Below are 11,719 nucleotides of genomic sequence, written 5' to 3'. Positions count from 1 at the left end.
GGGGGGGGGGGAGGTGTGCTCTTTCTGACCACGCAGGGGGCTGTTGTCTGTTTTTTGTTTTAAATGTTAAACTCCTTCAGCTCTGAGACTCTGATCTGGCTTTCCCTGGTAGAGTGCTAGCATTTGCGATGGTAGAATTTTACCATTTCAAGACTTTTCTCCATTTCTCTCTGGTGGGAAACAGACACTTGAGGCTTTCAGTTTGTGGCTTCGTTGGAAACACTGTTCACATCCTGTCGTTTTTTACAGGGTTTGACATGTAATATTTTTCGTAAGCCCTTTACAGTCCTTCTAAGATGAGACAGCCTGGTTCATACCCTGAACGGCTCCCCAGAAATTCACGCTCTTTTCGGGTCGTGATGCAAAGAAGGAGCCAACCCGCCAATGTGTGTTGTGGGGATGGTCGCCCTCGGTGGAGGGCTTTCCCGGCCTTTCTTTCTGGCTCTGAGTTCAGTGCAGAAAGGGTTAACACAACTTACAAGGCCCATTGTTTGTTTCCCCCCACACATCCAGATGGCCGAGAAAGTTGTGTGAGGCAGGGGCTTTCAAAAGTATTGGTTCACACCAGTGACTGTCACTTCCTCTGGTCGCTTGCTGCCTGATTGTTCCATGGTTTGAGGGAACAAACATGCTATCAGATTCAAACACAGTTGCAAAACTGGCAGCAGGGAAGGTGGAGAGGCTGGAGGGCAGTTTCGCAGTGCCGGGGTGGCAGCGCCCCCTGTTTGGTGCTAACGTGGCCTCCAGGGGCCCCCTTCCTGTCCCCTCTCCCTGCCCTGCACATTTCAACAGCCTGAATGGGAGGGAAGAAGGTGTGGCTGGCAAAACCCAGAGGCCGCGCCAGACTCCTGACACATCTCTTGGAGGAATGAGCCCTGGGAGGAGTTCTTGGCTGGGCTTCAGAACAGCTCTGCAGGTGGGGACAGGCCCTTTGCAAGCACGACAGCAAAGGTTTCATGTTGACCCTGTCAAGAATATCGGTGCATGGGGCCCCTGGGTGGCTCAGTCATTAAGCGTCTGGGATCCAGCCTGCATCGGGCTCCCTGCTCCACTGGGAGCCTGCTTCTTCCTCTCCCACTCCCCCCTGCTTATGTTCCCTCTCTCGCTGGCTGTCTCTCTCTCTCTGTCAAATAAGTAAATAAAATCTTCAAAAAAAAAAAAAAAAAAAAGAATATCAGTGCATTTCCCAGGGAGAAAAGCGCATGCCAGGGATTTCTCCTTTTGTCTCACTCTGAATTTATGGAAGGAATTTGTCCAGGAACTCCCCTGAAGCCAGCCCTTCCCAGTGCCTCCCTGCTCGCTCCCTGCAAAACAAGGACGGTGTTTGTCTTATTTCTCCTGGAGCTTATGGGGTTTCAGCAACTAGGACTGTGTGTGTCACAAAGCAGGCAAGGCTGAGGCTCATATCCTAACCGATTCCTGGTGTATTCCCAACTTGAACAGAAATGATTCTTCCTAATTTATTAACATAATCATTCTCCCTATTTCAAACCTGGAAAATTGAACTGAAGGGTGAAGCTGCCCAAATCCTTTGCGGAAGGAGCAGGGGGCTGGGGGACTGAGATAAGGCGTCTGTGGTTGTTGGGAGCAGGTCACTCCCCCCCTCAGGGACACCCCTACTTGTAAATGGCATGGGTGTATTGCAGCGGACAGACCTCTGTGCTCAGATGCTCAGGGCCTCGCCTGGCCCCGGCTGCATGATCTGAGAGCAATGGGCCCCCCTCTAGCTGTGTCTTTCCTCTAGGAATGCTGTCAGTCTATCTGGTTAATGAGTCAGCCATCCGGGAGTATGACTCAGTGGCCCCCATGTTTCTTTTGGTCCCACAGAGCAGCAAAGAGTGATGCTTCTCAGCAGGTCCCCCTCCGGACCCAAGAAGTACTTTCCCATCCCTGTGGCGCACCTGGAGGAGGAGATCCGCGTCCGCTCCGCAGATGACTGCAAACGCTTTCGGGAGGAATTCAATGTGAGTGTGTGTGGGGAGGGGGGGGCGGGGGATCCTTTGTCTTCTTGTCCTGGGGTCAAAAACCCCGACAGGCGGTGCCTTATTTCAGGATCGATTGCCCAGAGACTGGAAACTCTTGCATCGGTCCTGACGCTGTCCCCAAAGTGAGCTTCTGGAGACCTAGTTTCTACTGCAGGGCACCTTCTCCTTTTCGTTGCTCATTCTTAAGATGAGACGCTTGCGGGAGATGTTCCCGAAGGCTCCTTCCAGTGCGAACACTCCCGAGTGCCATGTCCTAAAATCTAGCGTTACAGAAACACGGTTGTCTCACGAATGTGGAAGACCAGGGTCCGAGCAGGTGGCAGTGGGACAGCTCCGTGTTGAGAACCGTGGAGCCCCCACCCCACCGCTGATGGGCTTCAAGGAGCTTACGCATCTCGCTGGCATAGGAAATGTCCCTCTTCTGATGCACCCCAGAGCTGAATTAAGCAGTCGTGGGGCTGCCTGAGAGCCCTTTGGTTTCGGGTCTGCTTCAGCCTCTTGTCTTCATCCGGCTACTGTGATTCTGGATGAATTTTTTGCTGTGACCTTAACGATGGCAGCCACCGACTCGGATGGCTTTCACCAATCCGGACAGCCCCCCGGGTAGCAAACCGATTCTCCCAGCTCTCAACACAAAATACGAACGTGCATTCGTGACCCCCTCTCTGGTGTTGCTGATGTTATAGTCAATGTCCTGTGACCTGTGACTCTGTTAGACAAAGACAGAGAGACACACACAGAGGCAGAGAGAGAGGCCTGGGTGGGCCGCCGGGAGGACAGACACCAGGAAGAGCAGCCCTGGATGTCGCCGTTCAGAGTTTATCCCTGACCGTGTTTTGAGTTTTGCTTTCCGCTCCTTCCTTATTTCGCACACGGCCACGTGCTGAGTGTGGAAGTAGCAAGAGGAGCAGCCGAGCTGACTGGCCCTGGCATGCGGCTCACATGGGTCAGCTGCGCCTGCCCCGCCGGCCTCCACCGCCGGGGGTGGGGGGACTTGGGGAGCAGAGCAGGCCCGTCTTAAGGACCTTACGGCTCCACGCGAGGCTCAGACAGCGGCTTCATAAACAGCAGTTTATGCAGTTGTTTTCCCCAAAGATGACACTGCGGCAGACGGGGGACATATCACAGGGAAGCGTCCTGTGAGGGCACGGGAGGTGACGGAGCATTTCAACTGCACTTTACTTATTTTTTAACACACGCCTGGTCGGCCTTTATCCTGCTTCCTTTTAATTGTTTCTAAATGTGTCCCTCCCCTCTTTTTTTGAGAAATTAGGTCATATTGAAAGACAGCTCTAAGCAGTATTGTTTTGCAATCTGTCAGCCACATAAGAGAAGTTGATTCTCCATGTCCAAAATAACTGTGCAGGTTTGCACAGTATGACTTTTCCCCTCCTGCCTTGTCCCATTTCCCCTCGCACTCGGGTTTCTCCCTGCGGAGGGGGTGGCTGGCCTCCCCAGCAGAAAGCCATGAGTCAGAACCGGCTGACTCTGGGGCCATCTCGAGGGAGGAGTAAGGGCCACTCCAACGGAGGAGGGCCAGAAATAGGGTTGGGCAGGTGAGGCCCCCGCCCCAGGCACAAAAAAACCCTCAGTTCGCCAAGATACATAATATTTAATGCAACAAGCAAATATATCCAAATCAGCGTGAACAATCCATGCTGAACAAAACAGTACATTTGTAAATAAAGACAGAGTCATGCCGACAGATTTCTCCCGTGGTCCCGGGCTCCAACGTGGCTGTCTCTGTTTTGGTCATCATTGGGTTTTTTTTGCTTTGATTTCGACTTTAAAAAAAAAAATTAAATGTTGCATTTGAATATTATTTTACCTTGATTCCTGAGTTTTGGGGCACCACTTTAAATTGGGTGCCTTGCTCTTACCACCCTCTGGAAGCCTCAGGGCAGGGCAGGGTGGGCAGATACCTGGCGCTGGGGGACCTGAGGCGAGCTGCTGGTACTCTCTGGACCCCAGTGTGCTCCTCTCACGAGTGAGTGAGAGCTGGCCGTGTCCTCAGCCACGTTAGTGTGGCTTCGGTCTTGTCAGAGCCCTGGAGCCTGCCAGAACCGGCCCAGCCCTGGCCCAACAGATGAGCCCACTTGAGCTGGACGATTGTACCTCATCTCCTTCCTCCTCCCCCCCACCTCCCCGTCCTGAGTTCCAGTCCCAGAAACTGGGAAGGGACAGATGAGTCTCAAAGTCGTCCATCCAGACGAGTTTGGACATGTGTGTATTGTCGACCCAAAGCTTCAGTGGACAGACAGGGTTTGGTGCTGGGGTCAGCTCAGTGGAGTGGTCAAGGAGTGAATGCTGGCTTTGGCCTGCCTGAGTGGCTGGCCCAGCTTGTCTCTTACCAGCCTGGAGGGCTTGGGCCATTGCTTAACCTCTGCCTGCCTCAGTTTACTCAACTATGAAATACGGATGCTGCCTGCCCCCATAGGCTTGTCCTGACATCAAAGAGGTAGGTGTGTACCTAGCTTAGCTGAGAGTCTCCAGGAGAGGGGTCTGGGGCTGCCATACTTTATAGGACTACTTCTGGGAGCCTCCAACCTCAGTCTCCACCCCGCAATGATGGAGTGCTAGCCCAGCAAAGTCTGTTTCAGGCCCCCAGTTACGCCCCAGCAAGGGAGTGCTATTCAGGCCAGGAATATCCCACCTCCCCAGACAGAATCTTCCGAGTCTCAGACCAGCAGTTTATTCCAAGCCCGGGCCCGGATCCAGCCCCTATCATTAGTGTTGTAGAAAGGCACGGGGGAGGTGCCGCCAGGAGAGGTCCCGACACAGCATGCAAGCCAGAACTGTCCGCTGGAGCTTGCTGGAACAGCCCACACCTGGCTCCTCTCTGCTCTTCTCACTTGGCTACCACCTGCCCAGCACTGCAAAGCGGGGAGGAAGAGGAAGGGACGTGACCTGTGGCTCCTCCTGTGTGTTCGTTGACATGAAATCTCACCTGGAGCGAGCAAGCACACAAACCAACCCTCTTCAGCCAATGTATGTAACTGGACAGTCAATCCAAGGTATTTGTTGACCGGTTACTGTGAGCGCGGCTCACGCCCGCACTGCGGGGGTGACCCAGTTACGGCAGAACCCTCCCCCGGGTGCTGTCCCGTTTCCCCTGTGCCATCTGAGCGGCTCGGAGGCGCAAGTCCACGGGCACACTGACAACAGGAGAAAGCGATGGGCCAGCCTCTCGCGGCCGTTATTCTGTGTGCTTGGATACGGAGACATGTTCCATATACAGAGCACTTCGCCTCTCACGCCAAGTGGCCCTCTGTGCCCCCCGCCGAGCCAGTGTCGCCACCCCAGCTCTATATTCCAGGTCTTAGGTCACTGCGGGGGGAAAGGGTGGCAGGGCTGGGTTCATGCTCGCCACCTAGACCCCTCCAGCCTCTCCACCCACCACGCTGTAGCCGCCCCACCTTCTGAGGAACAAGGAGGCTTCTCAGGTTCTCTCTTTCTTTTTAATGTATTATTTGTATATTTAATTTAATTATATTTAATTTTTAGAGCAGTTTTAGGCTTGCAGAAAAATTGTGCATAGAGTACAGGGTTCCCATCCCTGCACACAGGTTCCCCAACTAGCAGCATCTTGCCTTAGTGTGCTCCGAGAGTCCCAACTGATAACTAATATTGACTCGTCACTATTTCAAGTCCAGAGCTGGGGTTCCTGTGACATGCATCGTGTGGGTTTTGACAAACACATACCATCTTACATCTGCCATTACAGTATTATAATCCAGGGCTGAGGTCAAAAAGAACTTTCAGGTATAGAAAATGAGAAGTCCGGAGAACGTTATCACCAATTCCTTGTTTGGGGGGTCCAGAAGGTCAGTGTGAAGACGGCTTTGATAAGAATCAGGCCTTCAGGCAGAGAAGGTGCTGGTTCCAAGGCCCCCACCAGGCTGGCCTCCACCCCGGCCCTGCCAGAGCCTCTACCCACGGCCTTCCAGGGTGGTGACCCCAAAACAAGAGAAAGAAGACGCTGGTGGGCAGGGGCTCAGTCGGTGATGGAGAAGTTCTCCAGCCCGGGAGAGGGAGGCTCTGGGGACCTATGCATGGCAAGTTTGTCCCGTCTGACTCGCGGGGTGAGCAAGCCTCGGCCTCAGCTGCACTGTGAGGACTGCCCCCACCCCCCGGGGACCTTACACTTGAAGAAGTGAGCACCCTCCTCCTGGCCTCATGCCAGCTCCAGGCCAGAGAGCAGGCCCCGACCCCGGGTCTGCCCCTTGCAGGCCGGGTGACTCTGGACGTATCTGCAGCAGCCTGGGGATCAGTTTCCTCATCTGTAGAACAGAGGTGATGCTAGTGTCATCTCAGGGTATCTTGGGAAGCCTGGGGCAGCTGACCCAGCTCCTCCTACAGGGCCTGGCACATCAAAGATGCGTGCTCAGTATTCACACTCGATACTTGAATTCCTGTGCCCCCCACCCCGGTGCAGTCAATGTTTAGGTTAATGTAGAAGGACGTGATTTGGGGGTTCAAAAGGCTCTTTCCCACTGTGCATTGCAAGGGTATCATCTGAGTGCAGCGGGGGTCCCAGCAGCCAGCATATGCTGGAGCCAGCAGGATGGAAGGGGTCCCAAGTAATGAAAGAATAGAAGTCAGGGAACCCGGGGTTCAAGTCCACTGAGCGGCACATCGGTTCCAGGGTCCTAGTGGCCCCTCGGTGTCTTCATCCAAGGCTGGGGGCATTAGGACAGAGCTTCGGAAGCCAAGGGTCCACACAGGACCCCTGGGGAATCTTCATGCCGATCCAGGGTGGGGCTGGGGTCTGCACTATGCACAAGGGCCCGGCTGTGCGTCAGCTGCTGTCCCGCGAGCTCATGGTGTCTCAAGCAGGAGGCTCATGGCTGAGTTCTCTGCACATCATTCCACTCAGCCCTCAGCCCAGCCCAAAGGCACAGCAGGCCTTTCCAGCCACTCTGCACAGGCGCCCTTGCTCTGCCCCTCCTGGCCCCGAGCTCTCCTGTGGTCAGCCTGTATTTGTAGACTGCCTGCTCTGGGCCGGGTCCTGTGGCTCCCAGGGACTGGGTGACAATGCCCGGGCAGGTCCCTGCCTTCGTGCAGCTTCGGGTCCAACTGTGAGGTCATCGTTATGTCCACAGCTCTAGATCGCCCTGAGGGAACGCGGGCCTGTGTCTTCGTGGAGTCTCTGCCCAGCACCTGGCACAGCCCGAGAGGCAGAGAGGGCCGTGGACTGCAGGTGGATTGTTGAGACGGAGTTCTCCTCCTGCCCACGCTCGTTAGGGGAGCTCCGATTCATCACATTCCGTGCTAACTCTGTGTTCTTTTCTAGTCGTTGCCATCGGGACACATACAAGGAACTTTCGAACTGGCCAATAAAGAAGAAAACAGAGAAAAAAACAGATATCCCAACATCCTTCCCAGTAAGATTTTACCTTTTTTGCATGACGGGTGGCATTGGGAGTAAACGAGACATTCACTTGCAGCTCCCGGGGACCGTGCCTGTCCAGGCAGCATGGCGGTCCCGGGGCTCCGAGATGGGGGGCTGGCATCGCTGCTTGTCGTTTGCCCGGGGAACATAGGTGCCCGTCTCCCACGGGGGGCTCGGGCCACCTCTGTTGTGGTGGGTCCGGCCACCAAGCCTGTGCTCGATGTTGAGACCCGTGCTGCCCAGGGGCCAAAGGGAAAGCCACCTGCAGGGGCTGGCAGAGAGCCTCCTACTAGATCCGGTCCTGAGCCCCAGTCTTGTGCTGCTGGGGGCCCTGGTCCTCTCCCCGTCTCAGACTCCGTGCTCCTGGCCACCAGCAGCAGGTCCCCTGGACCAAGGACAGAAACAAAAGAATAAGAAATGTGTAGGGCTTTGGCAGCTTTGTGGGAAGGCTTAGAAACCCCAACCGCTACAGGGAGCCAGGGGCTATGGTGTGCGAGCTCCAGGCAGGCCTTCGGGCCAGGTGGCTGACAGATCTGTCCGGGGATGTAGCTGGATGGGCCGTGCCCTGGGGCAGCTTTCACAGCCTGCCTTGGTGCCAGGAAAAACCTCCAAGTTCCAAGCTGCCTTTATAAAAGCTGGCCGAGGAGGGTTTCGATACTCTTCATGCAGCTGGACCCCTCCTGCTAACACATCAGGCTAACACAACGGCAACCAGGAAGGGTTGAAATCCTGAACCCCAGGCCTCCCCAGGTACGCCCAGAGAACCTCCCTTCTCAGACAGAGCCTCCGCAGGAGCAAGGAGACCAGCCTGTGCAGTGGGCTTCGGTGCGTGGGCTCTTGATTGCATTTTTAGCATCAGGCTAAAGTCGATCTCTTCTGTAGGCAAGAGAAGCTGTGGTCCGCCCAGTTTGTGTGACCTCTGGCCTCTCAGCACTTGATAGAAATGCTTCTTTCGCACTTTATAAACAGAGGATTTACATGTCTTTTTTGCAAAGGGCCCTGTGAGGCTGTGATCCAATTAAAACAAGAGAAATTAACCAAATAGTCTTTGGGCCAAATCGTATTTGTGTAGGCAGCCAAGGGAGCAGCAAGGAGAAGGGTCAGGAAGCTGTGTAGTCCTGCCGCTGCGGGGGAGGGGGCCTGGGCGGAGGTTAGACTCTGGACACGCAGTGGGGAGGATTCGGAAGGATTGGGCGTGGTTATCAGAGACTGGAGGAGGCAAGGCTCTAGGCTTGAACAGCTCGAGTAAGAGGAGAACCTTGATGGGAGGCTTGTGATCTTTGGCATATTTTGTGTCAAATAAAAATCAGGATATTTGGGAATTAGTATCCTTATCTATTGTTGGTTTAACTAATAGTTTCATTAATTAGTTTAATTTATGCATTCACCTGCTGAAGGTATAGATGGAGGATGGAGTCCAAACCAAGCACTTTCCCAGGTCCCTGACCCCCATCTGTCTCTTACTTTCTAAACTCCTATAGTTTTTAAAAGGTGACATTTACACTGATAATTAAAAGTATTTTTGGTGAGGCCTCAGTGGGAGTGGAATTAATGGCCAGGTGTGGAAATTACCTGTACCCCAGCCCCTCTTCACAGAGGTGATGGCTCAGGGTGGGGCCCCACCTCCTCCAATAGCAGAGCCCACCCCCTGCACATTTTCTCCCAGCTGTGTTCTCCAGCTTGTGCTACGGAGGGAAGTGGGCCTTTCCTGCCAGTATAACAGTGTGACAGGCCCACTCCTGCCTCTCCCCACCCTGGGTGAGGGTTCGGTCCCAGCCCTTTCCTGCCCAGGAGCACCGTGTGGAGGAGACAGGGCACTGGTGGTCATCAGGGGCCAGGACGCTCTGCCCAGATGTAAGGTGTTTCACACTGATGGGACACGGGGTCTATGGGATGGCGGCATGGAGACACTTGGGACATGCCCTGGAGATGACCAGGGGGGTGGCATCTGGCATCAGCAAGGCACAGGCTGAGGGAGAGAGGTATCCGGTTAAATTGAGGAGTTGGCCAGAGATGCCCCCAGGGCCGGCAAGGGACCCAGGACAGGAATGGGCTGGTTCGCTGGAGATGGTGCAGGGGGTCTCGGGTCCACGAGGCTGGGCTGTGGAAAGCCTGGGTGGCCGGTTGGGAGACAGCACCCTCTTCTCTGGAAAAACAGCAACAGCTGATGATTTCAGGAAATAATGTTTTGAAAGTGAAGTGTGACTTTCAGAATAAAAAGACAGGAAGCTCTTAGAAACTGCGAGATTCTAAATCTAACCAGAAGGCTATTTTTTGCCCTCTGCTTTCTGTAGCTGAAATTTCAAAGTGTAAATTGTTCCAAATTATTTTCAAATCTTTATGCATGTTCAGATAGAGCTATTTCTGCTTCAGGGTTGTTGGTCCCCGAGCAGGAGGGTCTCACAGAGAAGTCAGCCTGTATTGTACATTTGGGGTTTGATATCCCGACTGCCTCATATGGGTCATGAGAGCCCTCACTGAGAGCCTCGCTGGCCCATCAGGCCCAGTGATGCAACGTCCAGACAATGGGCGTCTGAGGCCCCAGCACCTTCCAGGCACACGGGAGACGACAGCGATGATCCGGGATCCTTGCCCCAGAGCCACACCACAGACACATCCTTCTCAGTTAGTTTCAGTCCCGTGGGGACCAGGAGGAGAGAAAGCAGGGCAAGGACACAGAATTTTTCCATAATTAATGCAGTAAATTCATATGAAGTGCCCACTCTCTACCAAGCTCCATACCCCAGGAGCCACTGTGACCCTTGACCCAAGCCCTGGGCTGAGTCTGGGCGTCCTCAGTATTTCTGCTCCGGGAGAAGTAGGAGTGCACCAGCCTGGAGATCCAGGTCCGGGGCCACATCACTTTCAAGGTCCCATGAAACCATCTAATTTCCTTTAAAATCAGAAAAATATATAGACGTAATCCAGTCTGGATTACATTAAGCTTCATACTAACCAGTAACACAGTCAAAATAAATTTTTTTTTTTTTTAATGGAGGATGTGGCCCATGAAGACGGGACTGACAAGGACCCACTAAAATCACAATGGGGCCCTGGTGGAAACCTCCCCGATGTGTCTGTGCACATACACACACCCCACAAACACACATACACACCATACATTCACACACAGAGAAAACACCCCCCCCCCACATACACACATACACAGAGCTCTCCGCGGTCAGCCCTCCCACTCTGGAGATGCTCGTACCAGCCAGAGTCTTCCAGGCAGGTGGTCCACCATGCTCAGCCCGGGTCTGTGTGAGTTCTGCCCACTTTCCATCCCCGGAGCCTACCCGAAGGGTGAGGATTGGGGTGTGGAGTCTGCTTGTCCTTTCCCTGGAAAGCCTGGGAGAGTGAGCTCCCGTCCTTCCACCCGGAGTTATCCTAGGAACACCAAGACCTGTTAATACGGTCCCTCAGTCGGGGTTTCAGGGAATATGGTGACCTCACTGTAAGGTCCCCCCACGGGCTGCTGCTCTGTGTCTGGGCAGATCCAGCAGCCCCCACTCCCGGACACTGAAATCCTTACCTCTGCTGGCACTCCATGGGCTTTACCGAGCACCTGGTTAGGGTCTGGCGCCGTCCTCACTGCTGAGACGCAGTATTCAGTGAAACAGAGGCATTCCCGCCCTCATGACATGCATGTTTAAACGTTTAAAAAGAACGCCTCCTCCGTCCCTGTGATCCCCGAGGGAGACCCGGTCGTGTCCTTCGCGGTGGTTAATGCTATAGGTGGAAGAAATGTACGGCGGCCATGATTTCCTTATCCTAATATCACGTTCTGTTGTTGCTTTTTTAAACAGATGATCACTCCAGGGTGATTTTGAGCCAAGTGGATGGAACCCCCTGCTCAGACTACATAAATGCTTCCTACATAGATGTAAGTCAGCCGTATTCCTGGCCCCCGCCCCAGCACGACACGCGCACCTGGACCATTTGGGGGCTCAGTGTGAATCATGACTCTTCTCTTGGGGGGGACCAGGAATGTAACTGATCACAGCCATTGTGGGCAGTTTGGCCATAGCACAGAAAACATGGAAGCACCCAGGTCTTTCGAATTGGCATCTGTCTGGGAATTCATTGTCAAGAAACGGAGAAACCCCCAGAATGTTTGTTACAGCGTTCCTCACGTTACTGACAAAATAGGATAGGAGGGACCAGTTAGACAAACACATGATAAAACCATACTCGATGGGTTGAGAATCCACTTTAATTGAACCTTAAAAGATCATTTAATATAAATTATACAATCATCATAAAAACACAATACAGGAGAATTGGAAAATATTAACCAGTTAAGAATATCTAAGTGTGTGTGTGTGTGTGTGTGTGTGTGTGT

At 53.7% G+C, this 11,719-nt stretch overlaps 1 protein-coding gene across 12 annotated transcripts in view; it reads left to right on the top strand.

Annotated features, from left to right (window-relative positions):
• Positions 1–11,719, top strand: part of PTPRE (protein tyrosine phosphatase receptor type E) — a 139,991-nt gene that overhangs the window by 102,207 nt on the left and 26,065 nt on the right. For all 12 annotated transcript variants that reach the window (XR_005833211.1, XR_005833210.1, XR_005833209.1 and 9 more), the window contains 3 exons: positions 1,828–1,964; positions 7,279–7,369; positions 11,184–11,260. Coding sequence is in view for 7 of the 12 variants with exons in the window: in XM_040624227.1 (XP_040480161.1) it covers positions 1,828–1,964; positions 7,279–7,369; positions 11,184–11,260 (305 nt within the window). In the remaining 5 variants the exon portion in view is untranslated. The remainder of the gene's footprint in view (positions 1–1,827; positions 1,965–7,278; positions 7,370–11,183; positions 11,261–11,719) is intronic.

Source organism: Ursus maritimus, unplaced genomic scaffold (assembly GCF_017311325.1).
Source record: "Ursus maritimus isolate PB19 unplaced genomic scaffold, ASM1731132v1 scaffold_7, whole genome shotgun sequence".
Lineage (NCBI taxonomy): Eukaryota > Metazoa > Chordata > Mammalia > Carnivora > Ursidae > Ursus > Ursus maritimus.
The sequence above is the reverse complement of the archived record's forward strand: the minus strand, read 5'-3'. Positions and strand labels throughout refer to the sequence as shown.